The 24,077-nt window shown below is 62.1% G+C and overlaps 1 protein-coding gene across 1 annotated transcript; it reads left to right on the plus strand.

Moving 5' to 3' along the window:
• Positions 1-6,785: 6,785 nt before the first annotated feature.
• Positions 6,786-22,709, plus strand: LOC134729347 (proline-rich protein 36-like). Its single transcript, XM_063597941.1, has 3 exons — positions 6,786-6,940; positions 10,946-11,073; positions 11,289-22,709. Exon 3 carries the CDS (start codon positions 18,700-18,702, stop codon positions 19,645-19,647), a length of 948 nt encoding a protein of 315 aa, XP_063454011.1. The 5' UTR covers positions 6,786-6,940; positions 10,946-11,073; positions 11,289-18,699; the 3' UTR covers positions 19,648-22,709.
• Positions 22,710-24,077: the final 1,368 nt, after the last annotated feature.

A 24,077-nucleotide genomic window follows, 5' to 3' on the forward strand; every position in this document is an offset into this window, starting at 1 on the left:
TCAACTCCTGATCCCTTCACTCAAGGACCATCTATGGCTCCCCACTGCCCATAAGAAAAATGTGCCCTCCCCTTAGCTGGCACCCAAGCCCTTCGATGACCTGCAACAGCTCTGTCCCTGCTGAGGCCTCAGGGCTGCTGTCGCCCCGTCCCGCCTGATCAGTCTCCCCCCAGGCCTGAACAAGCATATCAGCCCTGGTCCTACCTCCATACCCACCCAGAGCCCCTACCCAGCCTCCCCTGGCGCCCTCCCACACTCCTCAGCAGCGCGGCCCTGTCCTCTGAAGGCCCCTGGACAGGCTGAGGTCCTGGGGTCTCCCCCATCAGTAGAGGGGGCCAGGCCAAGCAGGCTGGGAGGGGCCTGGGGATAGGGGGCTCAGCTCCCGCTGCCATAGGGCTGGGGGGCTGAGCCTGCGGGAGCCCCGTCTCTGGTTGCAGGTCAGCCAGTTGGGATGGGGGCCCAGGTCCCAGGCTGTCGGGCTGGCTCAGGGCCCTCCCTCTGCAGTCACCCCGCCCCCCAGTTCTGAGCAGCCCCCGGCACCTGGGGCCGACCTATAGGTGCATTTTGTACATAGAATCTGACCCACAGGTTGTTTGTTGGATAAGGGGAAAATCCCGGAATCCAGGAGGCCCGCGCGCCTTCACCTCCAGCCTCCCGCGCGCCTTCACCTCCGGCCTCCCGCGTGCCTTCACCTCCGGCCTCCCGCGCGCCTTCACCTCCGGCCTCCCGCGCGCCTTCACCTCCGGCCTCCCGTGTGCAGTTGAGGGTCTCATCTGCCTGCAGGTCCAGCGGCTGCAACTGGGCAGCCCCTCCTCCTGGGAGTGGCGGGGACTGGCATTTGTGGTCTTCGGAAGCCCCTGGACCCTCTGCAGGAGCCTTGGCTTTGGGCTTCTGGGGTTCCCGGGTGCCCGGATTCCTGGCTGCCCTGTGCCTCTGGGACCCCAGGAGGGAGAGATGGCCTGACCCAGGCCTGGCCCCAGTGGGGAACCCAGCAGTGCCAGAGGGCGGGGGCAGGAGGTGCCCTGTGGGGCTGCCCTTTGAGCTGTGCCAGGCCTCTGGGCACTGCACGCCTGGGAAAGCCCCTCTGTTGCCCCCAGGACAGACCCTTGTACAAAGCTGGGACTTCCCTCCAGGGACCCCTCCCTGCCCGGCCAGGGGAGCCTCCCCCGACTGCCTGGGCTGCCCCCGGGACCCCAGCGTCCAAGGTGGGTCAGGCTGGACTGTGGGGCTGGGGGAAGCCGGGCAGCTCTTCCGATCGGCTCCTGGGCCAGTGCTGAGTTCAAGTTTAAGTTGCTGGAGCAGGCACTGTAGGCCTGGGGGAGGTGCTCGGCTCTGTTCTGTGGGTGAACCCTGGGCCCAAAGCTGTGAAGTTTAGATTTAACAGCAGGAGGTGAGGGTGGTGGCAGGAGGAGCCTTGGCCATCTGGTGGATGGAAGGACAGGAGGCCACGGGGGCTCCAGGCACAGCTGTCCCTGCGTTGGCGGGTGGAGGGGCAGGGTGCAGAGGTCCCCATCCCTGGACGTAGAAACCAGGGCCAAGGGGTCACCATGCACCGACACCGTTCAAGCCCACCCCACCCCGTAATCCTCTCCACCCCTCAGCATTTCCTGCCTCTCCCTAAAGCTCCCAGGCCAAGGGGAGAGAAGGGGGAGGCTGGGGCCAGTGTGGCCTGGGCCGGGCCCCCGTTGGGCTGGACGGGAGAACACAGTAGAGGGGTCTTGGTGCCAGTGCCCCTCCGCCCTGCTGGCCGCCCCAGCTGGTACCTGAGCAGGGGACCCCCCCAGGCCCAGGAGGCCCTGGTTGGCACAAGGATTCGGAAGCACAGGTAGCGGCCCAGGTGGGCAACCAAAGCCCAGGCCACCTGGGGACCTGGGGGCTTCCCCTCGGGGCAGGCAGGTCAGGGCACGGGCCACTGGGCCACAGCTGTTTAGAGCGGGTTGGGCCCCCCGTTGCCGGGGAAGACTGAGGCTCAGCGTTGCCTGCAGGGTGGGGGGCTGGGGTCCCTCAAGGTGGTCCCATGGAAGGATGGGGCCACAGCCAGAAGCCCCCACCCACATGGAGGCCTCCCCTCCACCCAGGCCCTGACCCTTCCGGGGGGTCTGCAGGACTGACATGCAGGGAGCACCCCACTCCTAGCCTGAATTGGCAGGAGGTCTGAGTTCAGGAGAAAATGGACCACGGAAGGTGCCAGAAGACCCTGCCCTCCACCCAGCAGGGTCCTGAGTGGGCCCAGCTGGGTGCTCCAGCTCCGCTGGCCAGGTGTGGGGCTCGGCCCTCAGGGAGTGCACCACGCTGGACCCCTGGCCAGCAGGATTGACATCCTGGGGTTCCCATGCCTGGCTGGAGGCCCCCACCACCCTCACCACAGGAAGCCCTAGGACAGTGTCCCAGGACAGTGGGGACCTCCCGGGTGGGGCCGCCTCTGACACCCTGATGTTCCTCTCTGGGAGCCCGTGGGGCCCCCATCCTCTGGCCTGCAGGGCCTCTGGGCTGTGGTCACCCCGGACTGTCGGAGCACCGCCAGGCCACCCAGGATGACCACTGCACTTTTGGGGAAGCTGAGGCCTATGGAAATGGGGCTAAACCCTGGTAACCCCCCAACCCTGCTCTGCACAGCGGCCCATGGAGACCTGGCCTTGCCCGAAGTGGCCTCTCCTCACTGTGGCCCAGGCAGAGGGGACAGGCAGCTCCTGCTGTCATTTTGGGTCCAGCAGGAAGGTCCCCCGCCACCCCCTTAGCCTGGAGTTCCACCATCGAGGCTGCTTGGCCTCTCAGCTCTAAGCCACAGCAGCCGCCGGGAGAACTGTCAGCCCCTCCCGGGAGCAGGACTGGGAGTGGGAGCCTGGAGCTCCCAGGGCCACCCCTTCCTCCAGGGCCGGCGGGCCACGCCTCCCTCTCCCAGCCATCCAGTGTTAACACCGCCTTGCCTTAGCAAGCGGCAAGACATAAATATTGGAACCTGGGTTCCTCCGCCCTACGGAGATGGTGACGCTGGATGCGCGAGGCAGTTGCCTGGCAACCCTGCTGCCGGCACCCACGCAGGCCCAGCCCTGCCTCCACTCAGCACCTCCTGCTCGGGGCTCCAGCTGGCCAGGCTGTGAGGGGACTGGGTGCAGACCCCCTCTGGAGATGGGCCAGGCCGACTCCCTGTCCCCTGGGGTGGGCTTCGGCCCATAGGCCCCAATGGTGGAGCAGAAGGGGGCCCTGGCCGAATCCCCCTGGATGGGTGGGGTGTCTGCCAGCCGACTGTCCTATCCACAGCGGCCTGTTGCCCCGGGGCGCCTGCCCCCAAAAGACAAAGAGAAAGCCAAGAGCACCCTGGCCCCACTCCAGCCTGAGTGACCTCTGGAGCTCCGGTCTCTTTGCCATCCTCGGATGAGGAACTGAGGCACAGAGTCTGGGCCAGCCCGTGGCCAGGTGGCGGGTTGGCCCCATCAGGGGCAGGACCGGCTGATTTGAGAAGTGGAAACCCAGTTTTTGACCGGAGGGTGATGTTGCCCGTCCCCGTGTGATGTGTGATCCGAGGCAGACCTGGGCGGGGGGAGGCTCCCAGTGAGACATCAGTGACGTTGCAGCAGAGGCTGAGGGGCCCTTGGGCTCCAGCTCCCCGGTGCTGGAACTGACTCCATGGTCACCTGGTGAGGGAGGCCCAGGTGCTGAGAGCCACCTGCAATCATACGGCCGGGCCAGAGCTGGAACTGAGAGGCCCCTGCCCCTCTCCCCACTGCCTGCTGTCCTGAGGGGGCTCTGGGGACCGAGGAGCCCTCTCCCCACCCAGGACTCACCCACCTGGAGTCCCTTTGCTGTTTCATCTCTGCAGAGGCCTCTGCAGCCCCACAGCCCCACTTGCTCACCCTCCCAGAGGGCCTCAGGGCCCTCCCCGCCGCCCTCCCCCCACCCTCCCCCTACCACCCTCCCCCCTCCCCTTCAGGGCCCCGGGCCCCTCCGCAGCCAGTCTGGATGGTGAAGACACTGTGGGGACAGAGTAGGCAGAAAGCCCTGCAGGAGGGGGCTGGGGACGTAAATCTGGTGACAGACCCCAGGGACTGGTTCAGGGCAGGGAAGGAGGTGGCCAGGCATTGGGGGTGGGGCCGTCCTGAGCCAGGTAGGGGAGGCCCTGGGGAAGGTGCCCAAAGGTCCCCGAGGAGGGGGAATGGGCTGCACGGGGAGGGGATGGCGAGGGCAAAGGCACAGGGCAGCCTGAGCTCCCTGTGCAGGGGGTGGCCTGAGGCCAGTGCAGACGGGGCCACCCCATCTTCAGGAGGAGGCGGACATGAAGGGTCCAGGGCTGCTCCAGCTTTCTTGGGACAGGCCCCCAGCAAGCTCAGCAGGCTCAGGGAGGGGCCGTTCCTCAGCTCTGCTTCCCACAGACAAAGCTGGACAGAGACCCCGCGCCACCCAGCTCCAGGGACAGAGCCGAGCTCCAGGCCCAACCGAAGCTCCAGGGCCCAGCAGAAGCCCCACCACACCAGGGCCTCCCCTCCCTTAACTTCCACGGCCCTGGGCGCCCTCCTGTAGCCCCCACTGCAGTCTGAGGCCCCCTGCTGTCGTCCCACCTGGACGGGGCACAGAGTCCAGCGTTTCCCTCCTCCTCCCAAAGCAAGCGAAGTGGCCTTCTCAGCCCCGAGAGCCCTGTGTCCCCTGATCGAGGAGGCACCCGGCCCTGTCCTCCTGAGACCCTGTGGCCCCGTCTGTGGGGTGGGGGGTGAGGGCCTGTGCTGGGCCCAGGCAGTGGTTGGTTCTCAGATCCTGAGCCTCTGTGCCCTCTACTGAGGTGGGGACACACCGCCCTCCCGTGTGGATGGAGCTGGGGCGGGGTCTGACGTCCACTGCATCCAGGATTAGCCCCGGAATCTCAGGTGCCCACTGCAACCCCAAGCAGAGGCAGCTGGGGGCTGTGGGGATCACCCTGATGGACCCCCGTTCCCTACTGCACAGGCCAGGTGCCCTCCCAGGGCCCCCTCGTTTTGCCCAGGAGGTTGGCAGGGGCAGTGGCTCAGCCCAGGGTCGGGAGACAGCCTGCAGGGCCCCTCGATGCCCAGGACCCTTCCTGAGGCCAGCCTGGGACAGATGCCCCTGAGGGACCCTGCACAGCAGGCATGACCCTCCAAAAGCCCCTCCCTCCAGCCTGGAGAAGGCACAGGTGGGTGTGGGGGTCCGGGCAGTTCTGCAGTTAGGGTGGTGTGTCTCCATATGGGTCTTGCTGATTAGGAGGAAGCCACATCTTCCAGTCTTGGGTGGGCAGCAGCACCAGGCCCTGGTGACAAAAGGACCCATGATAGGCTTTGCAGATCTGACACTTGCCTGGGGACCCCTCCATCTTATTTGAGAAAGTGCTGTGGGCTTTGCCGGGAACCCCCCTGCTGTCCTGCACCTCTTTGGTGGAACATCTGAGCATCCAGCATGAGAACCTCACCAGGACCCTTGGAGTTGCCGCTCACTAGAGCACCACAGTTCTCCCAGTCCAGGAAGGCTTCCTGGAAGAGGAGGCGCTGAGCTGAGCAAGGTGGGGAGTGACAGTTGGGGGTCCTGGGGCTGGAAGGGGTGTTCATTCCTGGGCCACACCGCACACTCTGAGCACCTACTGAATGCGGGAACGGCTGGGCAGGGTGCAGGGAACGCTCTGGAATGGCCCCATTCAGGTGGGGGGAGGGACCAGACAAGACAATAGAGAAGGTGTTGATAAGGACTTCGGAGAGCACAGGAAGGAAGATGATGGGATGAGAGGGGCCCCAGGCGGCCCCCATGTCCCCAGGACACCCCCATCCCCACTGCTGTCCATGGGAGCCATCAGTGTCGCCGGGCTCTGGGTCCTGGGGGGCCCCTGCCGAGGTGCGTGGCTCTCCGTCCACGTGTTCTAGCCTCACCCGTGGTGACCAGGCCCCACGTCCCAGCCTCGCCATAGCCTGGGCATCAGTTTCTTGCCGGTTCTGACTGTGAGGATGGGGGGTGGGGACACGGCTCTGGAAACACCCTCCAAGTAGGCCGCTGTGTCCCTCCCTGGTCTCCCATAGGGCCCCTCCGGAGAGCCTGGGGTCCTTGGGCAGACCCCAGGGAGCCCAGGCTGACCCCTAGAACCAGCCTTTTCCAAGGTCCTCCAGGGCCTCTGGGTCTGAGCCTGCATTTCTTCACCCATAACACGGGCAGTGGGGGCCACGCCCTGACTTCTGGGGTCCTCCACGCAGCAGCAGCAGATGAGATGCCCTGGCCTGGCTCACCGGGGGACGGGCACAGTGGATGTGGGAGGACGGGACAGTTACCCGGCCCAGGGATCCTGCACAGACGCCTCCCGGCCCAAATAGGCGAGTGTTGGAAACAGAGGTGATATTTGCCTTTCAAGGCAGCAGCCCCGGAAGCCGAATGTTTTACTTTGGGATCAGGCTGCCCAGGCCACACCATGCCAAGTCCACCTCCAGCCTGTTTGCGAGGCGAGGGTGAGGACTGAACCCCACAGTCCTGAAGCCTTGGTGTGCCTGCCCCGAGGCCGGGCGGGACTGGGGACACGTCGCTCATTAGCACAGTAGTGCCCGGGGCCTTCCCCAAACCTCCTGTGCCCGCATGGTGAGCCCCTGGGCGCTGAGGGCCCTAGCCAGTGACCACTGGGGTGGGGTCTAAATATCCCAGCTCCCTCCTGAACAGACACGTGGGGAGGCCCGTGCCCACCGCTCTGGGGCCTCCTCTGTGGCCCTCGCACCCAGCCTGGCCGCCCTCCGCCCGGGCCTGCCCCTGCTGCAGGGTTTTCCTGGGAAGGCTGTACTGAGTCAGGATCTGCTTCCAGGAGGATCTGCTTCCGGGAGGATCTGCTTCCGGGAGGATCTGCTTCCGGGAGGATCTCCTTCCGGGAGACCGGCGGATACACCCAGGGACACTCAGCCTTCCTGCACTTCAGACTCCCCTCCCTCTGCTTGCCCCAGCTCCGTGCGGGCTGCTGCCCCTGCTGGTACGTGCACAGCGACTGTTTGCAGCCCCCCACCCCAGGCTCCGGCTGGGTCCACAAGGCGGGTAGCATGCTTCACCGTCAGGTGAACCCCGGGGGCCTCGTGCCTCGCTGCTGGGGCGTCTGCGCCATCGTGCGGGCTGAAGATGGTGTGCGTGGAGGGCTCCCAGCTGGTGTGTGTCTCCTTGCTGGGTTCTGCCTCGCCCACCATGCCCCGGGGCCCCTGCGGCCGCTGTGGAGAGGGCAGACCCCGGCAGCTAGCCCAGCGCCCAGCACCCGTGAGCGCACATTACGTGCCGGTGGACTGGGAGCCTCACTCCAATGCACCTGGGGTCCCTGTCTCATCCTGCCCCCGCCTTCCTCCAGGCTGCACGCCCTGCCCAACTCTGCTTGCACCCCTGGGAAAGGGCTGGCCCTGCCCCCAACTCCCCGCGAGCTCGCCTCTGCCTCAGGGGACAGCTTTGCCCATTCCCTGCAGCACTGGATGGTGTTTCCTGGGGGCCAGAGGCACAGCGCATTTATATGAACAAATGGATGGAGGGCCCTCAGGGACCCCTGCCCCTGTCCTCCAGGCCCCTAGCCAGCCCGAGGTGCCTCAGGGTCTGCGGTGGCCACAGCTGTCCCTCCTGGGCTGTGCACCCTCCCAAGGGACAACCCATGTGGAGGCTGGGGACACCTTCACTTCGTGAGAGCTGGGGCCAGGCCAGGCTCCTCAGAGACCCCCAGAGGCTGCCCAGGAGGCTGGGGGAGAAAGACCAAGGGTGTGGTCTGGGGTCCATCTGGCGAGGGCCGGGGAAGGCTATGGCTGAGGGGCCAGAAGGTCCCCGGGGCAAGCACTGCCTCAGGCCCCTGCATCCCTCTCCTCTGAGGCCTGAGTGATGGGTGGCCCCACTCCCAGGTCACACTGCAATGACCTTTGACCCCCCAGTTTATCCATCACCCCGATAATGCTGCCCCCCTAGGCCACCAGCACCCAGTAGGCTTTCCTGGGCCCACCTGTGGATGTGTCCCCCAGCCCCACACCAGGCAGGCCCTGGGAAAGACAGTGGATGGGGACGGCAGAGGGGGCCCGGTGCACGTCAGCTCCTTCCCAAAGTGCCTGGCCCCTCTCTTGCTGTCTGCACCTAAATCATCCTCCAAGCTGGGTGAGGCTCCCCTGGGTAGGCCGGGGACAGATGCAGTGGGGGGCGGCAGGGGTGCAGTGGGGGTGGGGGGCCAGGGGTGCAGTGGGGGTGGGGGGGGCCGGGGGTGCAGTGGGGGTGGGGGAAGCCAGGGGCCAGATGCAGTGGGGGGGGCCGGAGGGTGCAGTGGGGGTGGGGGGGGCCGGGGGCCAGATGCAGTGGGGGGGGCCAGGGGTGCAGTGGGGGTGGGGGGCCAGGGGTGCAGTGGGGGTGGGGGGGGCCGGGGGCCAGATGCAGTGGGGGGAGCCGGGGGTGCAGTGGGGGGGGCCGGGGGTGCAGTGGCGGGGGAAAGCCAGCAGCCAGATGCAGTGGAGGTGGGGTGGGCAGGGCACAGTGGGGGTGGGAGTCCCAGGGGCCAGATGTAGTGTGGGGGTGGGGGTGGACCGGGGATGCAGTGTGGGTGGGGGTCAGGGGATGAGCTGCCCTTGTGCCCGCCCCTGGTCCACCATACCCAGCAACACCCCCTTCCTGGCATGGGGCTGTTCCTGGCTCCAGAGACTCCAGTATCGATCCCAAGACCGAGACTGCTGTCCGGGCCGCCTGCCCACTGCCTTGTGGGAACCTGGGGCCAGGTCCCTGTCATGTTCCCAGAGCCCGGCTCCAAGGAAGCTCTGAGGCCTAGGCAGCCTGGACAAATATGCCCCTCGAGTCTTCCCCAGGCCTGGGCCTGCCTGAGCTAGGGGCTGCAGAGAAGCCTTCCTGGGGGTGAGGTACCCATGGGGCAGCCCACCCGGCCTGCAGCCCCCAGACCAGGCTGTGGCACAGAGATCCCCAGACTCCCACCCACGCCCCCTGAGCCCATTCCTGGCCTCTGCTGACTGGCCGCCAACCCGTCCCTGGCCTCTCCTGCCCGTTCGCCTGCCCTTGGGGTGCTTCCCCTTGGGCAGGAGCGACACGCCACCTTCCAGTGCAGAAATCCAGGTGTCTCCGGGCGCTGGGTCCCCACCTTCCTTCCAGGCCTAGGGACGGTGTCCCACACAAGAGAAGGCACACGTCCCAGGTGAGGGTCCAAGTGCTAGGACCCCCCTGTGCACACCTGGACAGGCTTCGGGGCCTCCCTTGGCCCTGCTGGGGCCCATGAGCAGGGCTGTGGCTGCTGGTCGGGAAAGCTCTGCGCTCGGCCCATGACTGGAAGCTCGGGCGATGTGTTGGGTTCCTGGGGCTCCAGTGACACAGTGCCGCCCCCAGGGGGTGTCAAACAGCAGAAGCATCCTCTCTCCCAGTGCTGGAGGCCAGAAGTCCAGCGTCGGGTGTGGGCACGGCCGCATGCCCTCCGGAGGCCGCAGGGGAGGTCCCTTCCTGCCTCTTCCAGCTCCGGAGGGCTCCTGGCGTCCTGGGCTCTGATCTCTGCTCTGACTTCTGAGGACGCCAGTGTGGGAGTGAAGGCCCACGAGGACGGTCCCACCTGGGCCTAGTCCTTGACTAGGCCGCGTCTGCAAAGATCCTTTTCCCAAGAATGTCGCCTCCACAGGCTCCAGCTGCAGGCTGTGCTCACGTTCTGGGGGGTCCACCGCCCACCCCTCCGCAGGTGACAGCTCAGGACTGCTTTGCAAGAGAAGGCACAGCCCACGGAGAACAGCCCACGGCCCGCATGCTGCTGCTGTGCCCCTCCCCAGGCTCCCCACCCCACCAGGACAAAACCCCCCAGCACTGGGACCACCTCGTGTCCCCTCCTGCTCCCCGTGGGGCAGAACCGCCGGGTCTGGGGCTGCCTGATTCCAGAGCAGCTCCCTCCTCTGATCAAACAGGGGCGTGAGATCAAACAATTCATTAGGAACCCGTCCTGGGGGAGCGTCTGCTGCCGGGAACTGACTCAGCCAGCGAGGGGCGGAGGCCAGGCTGTGGCCGGGAGACGCAGAGGGGACTCGGTGGGGATTTGGTGGGGGGTGTTGGGGCTTAGTGGGGCCATGTGGGAGCCACTTGGTCTGCATGTGGGGGGTAGGAGGGGGCGCTTGGGGGCACATGGGATGCCATGTGGGGGCTGCATGTGATCTGCCTGGGATCTGCGTGGGGTCCCCATGGGGTCTGTGGGCCCACATGCTCAGCCACGCCTGCAGGACCACAGCACCCACTGCCCCATGTGCATGGCCACATGAGGTTAACACCTTCTAGCACATTCTGGGGCTCACCTCCTGTTGGCCCACGGCTGGGACAGACGCTGTGTCCACCACTAGCTCTACCCTCCCAGTGGGACCAGCGTCTGCCCAGGAAGGCCCCCAGGGAACCCCGCCTGGTGGGTCCACCTAAGCCCCTGAAGCCCCAAGGGCAACAGCCGCCCCTCCAGGCTTGGCTCAGAGCAGGCCCAGGCAGGCTGGGCCCGGGGTGCTGCCGGGAGACGGACCAGGGCGGAGGCCTCGGCGGCCTGGACAGGGACTCGGGCTGGCCTCTGGGCGCTGGGGGAGCTGACCGTTCCACTCTTGCTTACAAAACACAAGAAGGCCCAAGTAACAGGCTTCACACTGCCCGGGTCCCCTCTGCGTCCCCCTTCCCAGGCCTGCATCCACCCCCAGGTGAAGGGAGTGAGGGCCAGTCCAGTCCAGCAGAGAGGAGACCCCATCCTACACCTCCCAGGCCACAGGCCCCCACCTCTGCTGTCCCTGCGGCCCTGGACGGCGGCTGTGCTGCCAGGACACCAAACCAGAGGCATGGACCCCTGGGAGGCTTGAGGCTTCCCCCAGCCCTGCGGGCCTGCTAGAGCGAAACCGGGTTGTCCAAACGCACCTTACCTGCTGGATGTTCCCTGGGGGTGGGACGGGAAGACCCCCAACCGCAGGGCCTCGCTCCTTCCCGGGCTCTGCCCAGCTTCCCTCTGTCTGTCCTCCGGCAGGAAGGCCTCCAGAGATAACCAAGGCGTGGACACGCCAGGCACCCAGGTCTCAGCCAGGCACACGGTTCCCATGTCTCACAGCCGTGGCCACCCTCTGCACAGGAACAATGACTACACCCCTGTCACAGGTGAGGAGACCAAGGCTCAGGAGGTAAGGACACCTGCCCAGGTCACGCAGCCAGGAAGGCCATCGTGCCTCAGACCCAGATCAGCTCTGAGCGGCCCAGAGAAGCCAGGGCCAGGGGTGCCTGGTCCCCACGACGGTGGGGCTGCCGGAGCGTCCGTGAGGCTCGGGCTCCTGCTGTCTTGAGGCTTCTTCCTCCCTGCCCTGTTTCTCCTCCAGGCCTGGTCACGCCCTAAGGGCCAGCCCAGGGCCTCCAGACACAGGAGGCCTCAGGAAGCGCTGGGTCCACCTGGAAGGCAGCCACGGGCCTGGCCTGCGTGTGGGTTCTGTCTCCCGTTCCTGGGGCCGGCAAGACATCGTGAGGCCTGCTCACCTCTTACTTCCTCCGGGCTGATACTCTGCAGAGCCGACTCACCCCAGCCCTGGGGGCTCTGTGCCAGAAGCCACCCCACAGGGAGACCCAGAGCAAACACCGCAGGGGCCCCATGGTCACGAGGGCCCACCTGCCAGGCAGTTGGAGTGGGGACGCAGGACACCAAGACTGCAGGGCCCCCGAGGGGTTCCTGACACCACACAGCCCACCATGGCAGAGCCGGCCAGGCCACGCTAGGAGGGACTTGGCTGAGAGCACGGGGCATCCTAGGCCCGGGACGGGCGCTGCCTCCCCTCAGTGCGTGGGCAGAAGCCCTGCTGGGCAGGGTCTTCAGGGATCATGGAGGGCAGGGGGACCAGGCACCTGCCCCACCCCACCCCACCCCGCTCTGCGTCCCTCTAGGAGTCTGCTCAGGAACACTTTTGGGGAAGGTGGGTGGGGCGGTGGCTGCCATCTGGAAATTCTAGGAGAGCGCCCCCAGCCCTCTCCGGGGACCAAAGATGCACCATTCCCAGGTGTGGGAGGGAGGATGAGAAGGGGCTGGTGGCTCATCTTCTCCTTGGGAGAGCACGGTGAGGGATGATGTCTCTGAGGAGCTGACTAAGGTCTGGACCCTCCCCAGAAGGAAGCCCCAGCCTCTCCCACCGTCTCGGCTCCAAATTCAGGGGCCACACCCTCCCGATCCATCCGTGGACTCTGACCAAGAACTTTGGGTGAGCCAGCCCCGCTGCACCTGCACACAGAGACAGAGAATGAACTCCTTCCCTCAAGCCCGCCCCTCTGAAGGGAGGCTGGGGAGCACCTGCTGTATGCCTGGTAGGCAGGGCCCGGGTGCCCCACACTGGCATCCCTCCTCCCAATTTCAGGGCCCGTCCCCGCCGCCTCCCTGGCCGCCGTGCTCCATCAACTCCTTCTGTTTAAATATTTAATCCAGTTAAATATTAAACCTCTTCCAAGTCCCAATTCCAGCCGATCGATTCTCCACCACAGCTGTTGGGGCCAAGCTGGCACTCTGCCTCCCCGCCTGACGTCGGGGCAGCCTGGGGGATTGGGGTGGGGGGGTGCCTGGAGGCGGGGGCTCCTGGCGTGGACCCCTCGCAGCTCCGCCCCCCTATCCTTTACCTGTGAGACCCCCGACCAGCACGGCTGCCCCACACACAGACAGCTGGGCAGGGCAGGTGAGCCGGGGTCCCAGCCCTAGGTCCCCTCTAGGTCCCAAGGACTCCATTGACTAGAAACACGAGAGAACCGTTCTCCGCAGCTCACTCCACGGTCTGCCCTGCCCCCGGGGCCTGGGATCACCCAAATTATTCACAGGGTTCCTGTTTTCGTAGTCAGGGCCGGAGCTGGATGAAACCTTCCCTGGGGTAAGGCTGGGCCACAGAGGGGGGCCCTGAGAGCCAAGACCTATTTCTGTTCAAAATTGGTTTTTTTCTTTTCTTTTTCTTTTTTCCTTTTTTTTTTTTTTTTTCCTGAGCCAGGGTCTCTCTGTGTCATCCAGGCTGGAGTGCAGTGGCGTAATCACAGCTCACCGAGGCCTCCACCTCCTGGGTTCAATTACTCCTCCCACCTCAGCCACCCAAGGAGCTGGGCCCACAGGTGCAGGCCACCATGCCTGGCTAATATTATTATTATTATTATTAGAGATGGGATCTTGCTTTGTTGCCCAGGCTGGTCTCGAACTCCTGGCTTCAAGCACTCCTCCTGCCTCCACCTGCCGAGGTGCTGGGATGACAGGTGTCAGCCCCTGCGTCCGGCCTCTAAGATCTTTTAAATATATTGAAAAGTGTGGAAAACAACAGTACTAACCGTGCACCCCCTCCAAGGTCTAGGCCCCCGTGGTGGGGCTTCAGGGGTGTTTAAATTCCCAGGAGCGGAAACCCTGGACTTCACCTGTCTTTCGCCGGCTGCCCTTCTCACCCTTCACGTGAGGGAGCCCCCCACGGGTGCATAAATGTGCGCATTTGTAGACGTGCAGCAGCTTATTGTTAAGCTTTACTGAGGTAAGGCATGTGTAGCACATGATTTACAAACAGTCATAAAATAGGGGATAGGGCTCTGTCGTAAACCCCACATGGCTGATGGGTTCTGACGGGCGCCTCGGCTGGCTTCGGCCCGACTCTTACGTTGCAGCCAGCCTGAGAGTCCACAGAGCGAGGCTGCTCCCCAGCTGCCGATTCTTGCCCCGATAAGTGTGTCATCCGTAAATCTGATCTGTGATCCACTGTTCAACTCTTTCTCACCCTGGTACAAGTGCTATTCGTGAAACGGAAGCTTCTTTCAGCTTCAACACTAATTGTAAGTGTATATGATTTAATTTTTAGTTGTAGCTGTTTAACAAGCAGCTCACTCATTTCTTAGGTATTTAACCACTGGCTCTTATGAACTGGTACATGTCGGCCCCACACGTGGCTGAGTCACCTGTGCAGACACCTGCTGGCCTGGCTCTCCCACGTCCCTGCACTGCGACCCTTCTGCTGGGGGTGTGGGGACGCCTGCCCAGCGTTAGTTCTGCCTCCTCCTCTCCTTGTCTGTTCCCCTGGTGTTTTCATGACTTTGGCTTGGCGGTAAGCCTTGAAATCTGCCCTTGTTATTCTTTCTTGAAATTGAAATTGGTGGCCGGGTGCAGTGGCTCACGCCTGTCATCCCAGCACTCTGGGAGGCCGAGGCGGGCAGATCACGAGGTCAGGAGATGAGACCATCCTGGCTAACATGGTGAAACCCCGTCTCTACTAAAAAAAAATACAAAAAAAATTAGCCGGGCGTGGTGGCTCACGCCTGTCATCCCAGCACTCCGGGAAGGCCCAGGCGGGCGGATCACGAGGTCAGGAGATCGAGACAATCCTGGCTAACATGGTGAAACCCTGTCTCTACTAAAAAAAAAATACAAAAAAATTAGCTGGGCATGGTGGCAGGCGCCTGCAGTCCCAGCTACTCAGGAGGCTGAGGGAGGAGAATGGCATGAACCCAGGAGGCGGAGCTTGCAGCGGGCCGAGATCGCGCCACTGCACTCCAGCCTGGGCGACACAGCGAGACTCCGTTTCAAAAAAAAAAGTGTGATGTATGGGCCGGGCATGGTGGCTCACGCCTATAATCCCAGCACTTTGGGAGGCTGAGGCGGGCAGGATCACCTGAGGTCAGGAGTTCAAGGCCCGCCTAATCAACATGGTGAAGCCCCATCTCTACTAAAAATACAAAATATTAGTTGGGCATGGTGGCGGGTGCCTGTAATCCCAGCTACTCGGGAGGCTGAGGCAGGAGAATTGCTTGAACCCGGGAGGCGGAGGTTGCAGTGAGCCAAGATGGTGCCATGGCACTCCAGCCTGGGCAATAAGAGCAAGACTCCGTCACAAAATAAAATAAAATAAAGTAAAATAAATAAAGTGTGATGCATGTACATGCCTGTGAAACCAGCACTCCACCAAGAGTGAAAACGTCCATTGCACTGAAAGCTGGAGCACCTCGCTCCCCACCCCACCCCCAGGAAGCGGCCCCCACGCTGTCCATCACGGTGGGTGAATCCGAGGCCCCAGGATGGCGTGTGAGCGGGATCAGCCGCGTGCGCTGTTTTCCTCAGGCTTCTCCCACCCAGCACAATGGCCTTGACATTCACCGCACTTCCGCGTCCGCAGCTCACTCGTCCCTGGTGCGGTTGAGTCACGTCTCGTGGTCTGAACGTCCGCGGTGGTTTAGCTGTTCTCCTGTCGGTGAACACGTGGGCCGTTTCCAGCTCGGGGCTACTGTAAGTCAAGCTGCCACGAGCACTGACGTAGGGAACAGCGTGTGACACATGCTTCCATTTCTCCAGGGTCAACACCTACCCGTAGAGAGACGGGATCATGCACCCGATACACATTTTTTTTTTTTTTTAGACAGAGTTTTGCTCTGTCACCCAGGCTGGAGTGCAGTGGTGCGATCTCGGCTCACTGCAACCTCCGCCTCCTGGGTTCAAGCAATTCACCCGCCTCAGCCTCCCCAGCAGCTGGGATTACAGGCATGCGTCCCCACACCTGGTTTATTTTTGTATTTTTAGTAGAGATGGGGTTTCACCGTGTTAGCCAGGCTGGTCTCGAATTCCTGACCTCAGGTGATCCACTCGCCTCTGCCTCCCAAAGTGCTGGGATTACAGGTGTGAGCCACCACGTCTGGCCAGTGGGTGCATATTTAACACTTTAAGGAATCCCAGCACTTTGGGAGGCCAAGGCAGGTGGATCACGAGGTCAGGGGTTCGAGAATAACCTGACCAACATGGTGAAAACCCATCTCTACTAAAAATACAAAAATTAGTCAGGTGTGGTGGTGGGCGCCTATAGTCCCAGCTACTGGGGAGGCTGAGGCCGGAGAATCGCTTGAACCTGGGAGGCGGAGGTTGCAGTGAGCTGAGATCGCACCACTGCACTCCAGCCTGGGCAACAGAGCAAGACTCCATCTCAAAAACAAAAACAAAGCTGGGCGTGGTGGCTCACGCCTGTAATCCCAGCACTTTGGGAGGCCGAGGCAGGCAGATCATGAGGTCAGGAGATCAAGACCATCCTGGCTAACACGGTGAAACCCCATCTCTACTAAAAATACAAAAAAATTAGCCAGGTGTGGTGGCGGGCGCCTGTAGTCCCAGCTACTTGGGAGGCTGAGGCAGGAGAATGGCATGAACCTGGGAGGCGGAGCTTGCAGTGAGCTGAGATCGCACCACTGCACTCCAGCCTGGGTGACAGAGCAAGACTCCATCTCAAAAACAAAAACAAAAACAAAAAAACCACTTTAAGGAACTGCCGAACTGCTTTCCAAAGTGGTTGCACCATTTCACATTCCCAGCAGCCATGCCAAGAGCTCCGCTTCCCACGTCCTCACCAACGCGTGGTGCCACTGTCCTACCTTTGAGCCCCTCCGACAGGCAGGAAGGGTCGTTGAGTTGTGGTTTCCTTGCGTTCTCCCCTCATGACCTGTGACGTGCAGTTTTGCTCCTGTGCTTATTTGCCATCTGTAAATCTTAGGTGGCATATTTATTTCAGTCTTGTGACCATTTTCAAATTGTGTTGTTGTCTTTTTTAATATTAATTTTAAAGGGCCAGGTGCAGTGGCTCACGCCTGGAATCCCAGCACTTTGGGAGGCAAAGGCAAGAGGATCACTTGAGTCCAGGAGGTGGAGGCTGCTGGGAGCAGAGGTTGAACCGCTGCACTCCAGCCTGGGCAACAGTGGGAGACCTTGTCTCAAATGAAATTTTTTTTTTTTAATTTCAGCAGTTTTTGGTACATTCTGAGTACAAGCCCTTTGCCATGGATCTGCACTGTGAATATTAACTCCCAATCTGTGGCTTGTGTTTTGATTTTTTTTTTTTTTTTTTGAGAGGGGTCTCGCTTTGTCACCCAGGCTGGAGTGCAGTGGCGTGATCTCGGCTCACTGCAACCTCCGCCTCCCGGGTTCAAGCAATTCTTCTGCCTCAGCCTCCCGAGTAGCTGGGATTACAGGTGTGCACCACCACACCCAGCTAATTTTCGTATTTCTAGTAGAGACGGAGTTTCGCCATGTTGGCCAGGCTGGTCTTGAACTCCTGACCTTAAATGAATCCTCCCACCTCGGCCTCCCGAAGTGCTGGGATTCCAGGCCTGACCCACCGCGCCTGGCTTGATTTTGTGGGGTTTTTTTGTTTGTTTGTTGTTGTTGTTTTGAGAGAGTCTCGTGTTTTTTTCTTTGTTTGTTTGAGAGAGTCTCATTCTATCACCCAGGCTGGAGTGCAGTGGCATGATGTCAGCTCACCACAACCTCCACCTCCCAGGTTCAAGCAATTCTCATGACTGAGCCTCACGAATAGCTGGGATTACAGCGTCGGCCACCACGCCTGGCTAATTTTTGTATTTTTAGTAGAGACGGGGTTTCGCCATGTTGGCTAGGCTGGTCTCGAACTCCTGACCTCAGGTGATCCACCTGCGTTGGCCTCCCAAAGTGCTGGGATTACAGGTGTGAGCCGCCGCGCTCAGCCTGTGTTTTAAGAAATATTTGTCTACACCAAGATCACACGGATATTCCCCTCTAATTTCCTATGGAAGCTTTGCTGGTTTTCCTCTGGTGGGCAGTTAAGAGCGTGTGTGTGGCGTGAGGCAGGAGTGGCAGCTCATTCCGGGTTATTCTGGTTTCCCCAGCACTGATTGCCGAGAAGCCTCCTCCTTCAGTGTCTGTAAGGCAGCTTTTCTTGCTCTCTGCTTTCAAGATTTTCTCTTTATTTTTAGATTTCAGAGGTTTGACTGAGTTGAGCCTGGGAGTGGTTTTCTCCATATCGATCCCGGTTTGGGGTGGTTGAGCCTTTTGGATCCATAAATGCTGACTTTCCCGCACATTTGGGAAATCCAGGGCCTTGCTCTGAATTGCTTTTTCTGTCCTATTCTTGCTCCTCAGACTCTGAGGCTCCACCCGCATGTGCATTAAACCACTTGAACCTCACAAATGTCTCTGAAACCCTATTTCCCTCCTGCCACTCTCCCACTCCAGGGCTGTCTACTGTCCCTCATGGCCTGACCACTGAGACTCAAATCCATTGCTCAAGGCTCTCGCGCACGCCAGAGTGCGAGGCCGAGACCCCCAGGGACGGCTGCCCTCAGACAGCCCGGCGCCTCCTTCTCCTGGCGGCACTCAGGCCTCCCACCTGCATGCCACCCACGCCAGCTCCCACCTTCGCCAAACGCTGCTCACTCGCAGCCCCCACCTCAAGAGCCACCCCCGGACCCTGGGCATCCAGCCTGAACGTCTGGGGTCTCCCCATCCCAGGCTCACCTGGCCTGGCTCTTGTCTCTGGTTACTGACATCTCACTGGGTCTGAGAGCAGGGGCTGCTTCTCACTTCTCGAGCCTGACACTCAGGTCCCGGCCAGCACGTCCTGGGCTCACGTGGGATGCTGGACCTCCTGGGAAGGTGCATCCTCCTTCCTGGCATCCCCAGACTGGGTGACTCCAGAGTCCTCTTTACAATACAGCCTCAGCCCACCCAGATATGGCGGGCTCTGATGGCCAGTGGGGGTGAGGACAGCCAGGACCCTTGGACCTGTGGGCAGGGGCTGGACCGGGGTCTCCACCACCTTGGCCCCTCTGCCACCCTGGCCCCTCCTGAGGCCTGTTGGGCCGATCAAGGGGGCCAACAGACCCTGCCCCACTGGCCCAAGCCTGCAGATGCTCAGGGACCCTCCCAGGTGTCACCCAGTATGCCTGCCCAAGAACAAGAGGTGCCGCTGTTGATCTGCAAGCCATTCCACATCCCCGAGCAGCCCGATGGAGGGGGGCCCTTTCTGCTGTCCTTATCTCAGTAATAAAGCCACAGAAGAGGCTATAAATCCAGGAAAATTAAAGCTTCAGCATCTCCCGGGGAGAAATCTGTGTCGCCTGCAGCTGCTCTCTGACCAGGGGAGGGGCAGGAGCTCGAGGAAGGTCAAGGGAGGCAGGGTGGGCGGGGGGGGGGGTTCCTGGAGAGGCCATCCTGTCATCGTCCCCAGGGCCTCCACACTGACCCCTGGGACTGGCCAGGGGTCCACCCCCACCCATCATCCACAAGGCCTGTCCAGCAAGCATTGCCTGTTCCCCAAGTGCCCAGCCTGTGCCTGGGACGGGGGCTCAGGACCCAAATGGAGGGCCAAGGGGTTGAACCTCCAGCACGGGCCCAAGGCTCAGCCCCGGGCTGGGCCCCCGGCTGCTCCCAGCACAGGCCCAGGTGTGCAGGTGCCCCCATACCCTCCTGAGACCCTGGCAGTGGGCAGGCTCATCCCAGAGCAAGCTCCACTTCAAGGTCTTCCTTCAAGTGGGCCCTGTACTCACCGTGGCCACTGCAGCTGGACCCTCGGCAGAGCCCACCCGTCCCTGCTGCCCCTGAGTCCTCACGCTCTGAAAGCATCCCCTGCAGGCCTGAACCCCCTGGTTCCACCAGCCCAACCCTCTGAGCTAAGGCTGTGCCTCCCTGGGGCTGGGCGGGGCTGTACGGGGCTGGGGGCAGCCTGCGGGCTGCTGAGATCTGCAGCCTTACTTTCCAGCCCCAGCCCTGCGCCACGGCACTCACACGCCCAGATGACCCCGAAAGCACCTGCCGCCCCGTCCCATCCTCTTCCTCCGAACCCCTGCTCTCTGCTGTCGGTGGCAGGAGAGGGCCTGAGAAATTCATTCACGCTGCAACGGCGATGGCTGCTGCAGCGTGGTACACGGCCCCTCCTAGAAGGATGTGGCTTTTGAAAGGAAGAACCTAAGCCTGGGCAACGTATTGAGACCCGTCTCTACAAAAATGGAGAAAATTACTGGGTGTGGCGGGCGCCTGTGGTCCTCAGGAGCTACTCAGGAGGCTGAGGTGGGAGGATCACTTGAGCCCAGGAGGTCGAGGCTGCAGTGAACCGTGACTGCACCACTGGACTCCAGCCTGGGTGACAGAACAAGAGCCTGACTTTAAAAAAAGAAAAAGAAGGCCGGGTGCGGTGGCTCACACCTGTAATCCCAGCACTTTGGGAGGCCAAGGTGGGCGGATCACGAGGTCAGGAGATCGAGACCATCCTGGCTAACACAGTGAAACCCCATCTCTACTAAAAATACAAAAAATTAGCGGGGCGTGGTGGCAGGTGCCTGTTGTCCCAGCTACTCGGGAGGCTGAGGCAGGAGAATGGTGTGAACCCGGGAGGTGGAGCTTGCAGTGAGCTGAGATCATGCCACTGTACTCCAGCCTTGGCAACACAGCAAGGCTCCGTCTTAAAAAAAAAGAAAGAAAGAAAAAGAAAAGAAAGAAGAGCCCAGGTCGGCCACACTTAATACTTAACCTAAAGGAATGACGTACTAATGGTGGGGCGAGGGGAGTCTTCCCAATGCCAGCACAGCATGGCAGGAGTCCCACCCTCCAGGCAAGAACCGAACACCCGCCGGCCCTCCAGGGGCCACAAGCTGGTGGCTCCACGGTGGTCTGGGTGTGATTGATTTAGCAAGGACCATCCTGTGTGTCCCACAGGCAGCTCTGCAGCCCACGAAGATAGAGACCAGATATACGAGGGGTCCGTGCACCCCAGGCGGCAGCCGGCTCGCTGAGCGAGGGGCCCTGCCAGCTCCACGACAGATGCTCGCCCCCCTCACTGCCACTGCTGCTGCTAGAACACTTAGATCCGTAAAAAGTTGCTGTTTTCTTTTACCTTCACCTCTGACAACAATTAGAAACTGATTTAGGGCCAGATACAGCAGCTCGCACCTGTAATCCCAGCACTTTGGGAGGCTTAGGCAGGTGGATCACCTGAGGTTAGGAGTTTGAGACCTGCCTGGCCAACATGGTGAAACCCCATCTCTACTAAAAATACAGAAAAAAAAAAAAAAGGTATCTGGGTGTGGTGGCAGTGCTTGTAATCCCAGCTGCTGGGGAGGCTGAGGCAGGAGAATCGCTGTGAACCTGGGAGGCGGAGGTTGTAGTGAGCCAAGATCGTGCCACTGCACTCCAGCCTGGGTGACAGAGCAAGACTTCGTCTCAAAAAAAAGAAAACAAAAGCAAAAAACAAGAAATTTAAAAATGAAGCTGATTTACTAGCGCTAGAGGGAAGGAACAACAGCCTCTGTCCTCCCCTTGCTGTCTGAAGCCCAAAGGGAATGAGGGGGGACATTATCAGGGCGCTTGATGCAGCCACGCGGCATGGAGGGGTGAATGCGCTCATCATCCTAGCTGGAGCAAGGGCTTTGCAGCTGTGCACGTGCGCCAAAGCTCATCGAACTGCACGCTTTACACACGTGCGGCTTGTTGTGTCTCACAACATGGCACTGTTTCAAAGAATGCACGAGAATGGACAGACTCCGTGCAGTGCCTCTGCAGGGTGGACTAGTCCTCAGCCCCGAAGAGGAAGTGCTGACCTATACTCCCAGGATGCACCTTGAAGCGCCACGTCCAGAGAAAGAGGCCGGCCTTGCACACATCGCAGCCAGGCAGGGAGACAGGAGGCCAGCCTTGCACACATCGCAGCCAGGCAGGGAGACAGGAGGCCGAGGCGGTTAGACAGCCAGGCGGGGAGACGGGAGGCCGGCCTTGCACACATCACAGCCAGGCAGGGAGACAGGAGGCCAGCCTTGCACACATCGCAGCCAGGCGGGGAGACGGGAGGCCAGCCTTGCACACATCGTAGCCAGGCGGGCAGACAGCCAGGCAGGGAGACGGGCGGCCCCCATTTCCCTGGGGTAGAGCAAGGCTGGTTTTGGAGGCTTGCAGGCATCCTCCAGGGCCTGGATGAGAGGAACCACCAGAGTCACTTGGGCTCAGACACCCCCACCCAGGATGGCCTGGACCTCATCCCACATGGGTGACGGGGGCCAAGGCCGTCAGAGTGTGGCCCAGGTCCCAGCCAGGCCTGGGGTACAGGAAGGGTGACTCACCCAGAGAAGACCCCTGTGCCCTGGAGTCCACTGAGTGAAGCCACACGGGTGGACCGCCTTGCATCTGCCATCGGTCCGCACACCGCATCCTGCGCCAGCCTCCAGGACACAATGGCTTCCAGGAGGCGCTGGGGAGGGGAGAGAAAAGACTCGCAACAATGGCCCCGGCCGGCCTGTTCTGCCCTGTCCCGCCCCAGCCTGCCATGAGACCCTGCCGAGTCCCCTCCGAGGCTGCCACTGGCACCCCAAGTGGCCAAGGCCCCCGGAGACCCTTAAGGGCTGGGAACCGCAAGGCTCCCGAGGCTGGGGCTGCAGAGTCTCGGCCCCACGGCCAGTACCACGGCCCCCACTTCTGGGCCGGAATGGAAGGAACAGGCCTTCTCTTCAAGGTTCCCAGAGTGACCTGTCGTCACCCTCACGCCTGAGGTGCTGCTGTGGCCAGCTCTGGCCCAGGTGGCCTCGTTGTCCCTGTGTGTCCTAGCTGTGGGAAGTGGGAGCAGAGAGAAGGTGTCTGTCCTGCCAGCTTCCTGCTGTCCGGTGCCACCTCCCGGGGAACGAAGGTGCTGATCCGGGGTGCCGGCCATGTGGGGGTGCACAGGCTTGGGCAGGCAGCTGGGCAGGGACAGCCAGAGTGGTGTCTGGCGCTCAGGGCCGGACTACAGCTCTGGTGGGCTGATTGCCTGGTCTCAAGGCAGCACCCTGTTGTCAGCCCTCCCTCCCCGAATGCGGTCAGTTGCCTGCGACATGGCCCGGCCGGCAAGCCCAGGAAGCCGGTATGAAGTGGAATCAGCAGAGCGTTAAACAAGGCACAAATGATTTGCAATAAATTATATAAATGCTGTCGGAGCTGTCGGGTCGCGGCCTCCAGAGCCCGTGAGGTCTCCTCGGGCAGCCCGGGGGCACAGGCGTCCGGCACCCCCATGGCAGCTACGCGGCCTTTGTGGATGCCAACCTTTGTCACAGCCAGGAGGGGGCCTCCCTCGGGAGGGGCTGTTCAAATATTGGCAGTTGACGACTTAACTCAGTTAACCGTAAAGATGAAAAACCTCCCGGGTGAGTACAAAAGGAACAGGAGTCAGAGTGCCTGGCTGCACAGCTGGGGCCCAGCCTCTCTCTGCAGCCACCGCGTGCGGGGCCGGCCCCTCTACTGGCCACCTGGGGATCGTAGCTGGCTCCTGTCCAGTTCTCCCAGGTGATGCAAGCTGCGGTATGGGGGCCGCCCCCCATGCCCGACCCCGGCCCCTCCACACAGGCCCCCACCCCGGGTCTGGCTCAGCTGGTTCCTCAGATGTCCCTGGGCGGCCTGGCACCTTCTCTGAGGGGCCCCCAGGTGAAATTCCCCCAAAAACACACTCTCTAGGCCCACGCGTGGTCATCTGTGGTTCCAAGGGCCTCGCCTGGCCGGGCCGAGAGCTGGGGCACCCGGCACCTGAGGGTTGGAGGGGTGACGGACCCGGGGCTGCCTGCAGACCCATGTTTCAGGGGCTCCTGTTATGTGGATCTCCTTGGAGCTCCCGGGGCTGGGCCTGGGCTGGGGGAGGGCGAGGTGGGGGTGTTGAGGGTGGTCTGGTGGCCAGACTTGGGAACTGGGGGACCTGCTGCATTACCTCCTGAGGACTCCCTAAGAAAGGACCCCATGACTGCACCAACTCAGCCCTTCCTGCAAGCAGAGGGGCTGTGCAGAGCTGGGGGCTGGTGAGGGAACCAGGCAGGGGAGAGGGGCACCCATGTCTGCTTTGCGCCTTCCATGGCCCCTTGAAGTCTGTCTGGAAGCACCCGGCCTGGGCTCACCCCATCCTGTCACTTTCCCTCCCAGGTCAACCCCTCCTCCTTCCCACTCCACAGTGATCCAGGGGATTCAGCAGCTCAGGCAGAGTTGGGTGCTGCCAGGCACGTGCCCTGTGCCCACCCCCACACACCCCAGACTCAGCTCCCTGCCCCCCATGCCCTCGGAGGAGGCTTCCCTGACACATTTGGGTCCAGGAGACTGAACCAGACGTGTCCACCCCGGCCTCAAGGCCTTGGCCCAGGCCAGAGGCAGCCCCACCCCTAGGGCCTCCGAGATCCTGCAGACCCCAAGGGACAGGCTGAAGGCTCTGCTCCCCCAGCCCAGCTCCATCCTGGGTTCTGTCTCCTCCCACGAGGCCACGCCCTCTGGCTCTGCCCCCACAGGGAGCTGTTAAAAATGGCCTCCCTCTTTCTGAGCCACGTGCGGGCTCCCATCCTTCATGACTGCTTTCACAGCCTGAGGCGGAGCTCACACACGGATGGACGGC

This window comes from Pan paniscus, chromosome 18 (genome assembly GCF_029289425.2).
Source record: "Pan paniscus chromosome 18, NHGRI_mPanPan1-v2.0_pri, whole genome shotgun sequence".
NCBI classification, from domain to species: Eukaryota; Metazoa; Chordata; class Mammalia; order Primates; family Hominidae; genus Pan; species Pan paniscus.

Excerpts from the sequence above, each read along its gene's own strand:
- LOC134729347 (XM_063597941.1), top strand. The coding sequence starts at position 18,700 with ATGGAGGGGGGCCCTTTCTGCTGTCCTTATCTCAGTAATAAAGCCACA.